At 77.0% G+C, this 595-nt stretch overlaps 1 protein-coding gene across 1 annotated transcript in view; it reads right to left on the reverse strand.

Annotated features, from left to right (window-relative positions):
* SKOR2 (SKI family transcriptional corepressor 2) overlaps positions 1–465 on the reverse strand; it is a 3730-nt gene extending 3265 nt beyond the window's left edge. Inside the window, exon 1 of the mRNA XM_019518297.1 lies at positions 386–465. Coding sequence (XP_019373842.1) covers positions 386–465 — 80 coding nt within the window. The remainder of the gene's footprint in view (positions 1–385) is intronic.
* Positions 466–595: the final 130 nt, after the last annotated feature.

The following is a 595-nucleotide window of genomic DNA, read 5'->3' on the forward strand; positions in this document are numbered from 1 at the left end:
GCCCCCGCGGGCCCCGGCGCCCCCGCCCACCACGCGCGGGCCAGGACACACCCCGCCCGGCCTGGGGGGCAGATCCCAGACGAGCCCCACCGGAGCCCTTCAGAGCCGCGGGTGCGGTGGGGGATGAACGCAGCCTCCGCCTCCTCCCGGCTTCGGGCATCCCTGCCGCCCAGGGGTACCGGGGGTGGGGGGTGGGGGGGCGCGTCCCAGCCCGAAGAGCTGGGGCTGCTCTCAGCTCCGCCCGGGGCCCCGCGGCGGGGACAAGGCAGCGGCCTCCGGGAGCAGCTGGGAGGAGAAGGCAGCGGCAGAGCCCGGGCAACCTCGGCGGCAGCTCGGGGAAGGGTCAAGGGAAGGGTGGATCTGGCCAAAGGAGCCGCCGCCAAACGAAGCCGGGCTCCGCTGGCGCAGGCGGGTCCCCCCGGGCGCCCGCTCCAGCTCCCCCGGCCGAAATGCTCCTCGCAGCATCGCCGGCCCGAGGACCCAGCCCGCAGGGGCCCTGCCGCGGGCTCCAGGCGGTTCCTCTCCTCCCCGGGGAAGGCTGCTCTGCTCCGGGGGATGAAGGCGAGGACACGGCTGATGCGAGCGCCTGGCCCTG

Source organism: Gavialis gangeticus, unplaced genomic scaffold (genome assembly GCF_001723915.1).
Source record: "Gavialis gangeticus isolate Ggan-Ray unplaced genomic scaffold, GavGan_comp1, whole genome shotgun sequence".
NCBI classification, from domain to species: Eukaryota; Metazoa; Chordata; order Crocodylia; family Gavialidae; genus Gavialis; species Gavialis gangeticus.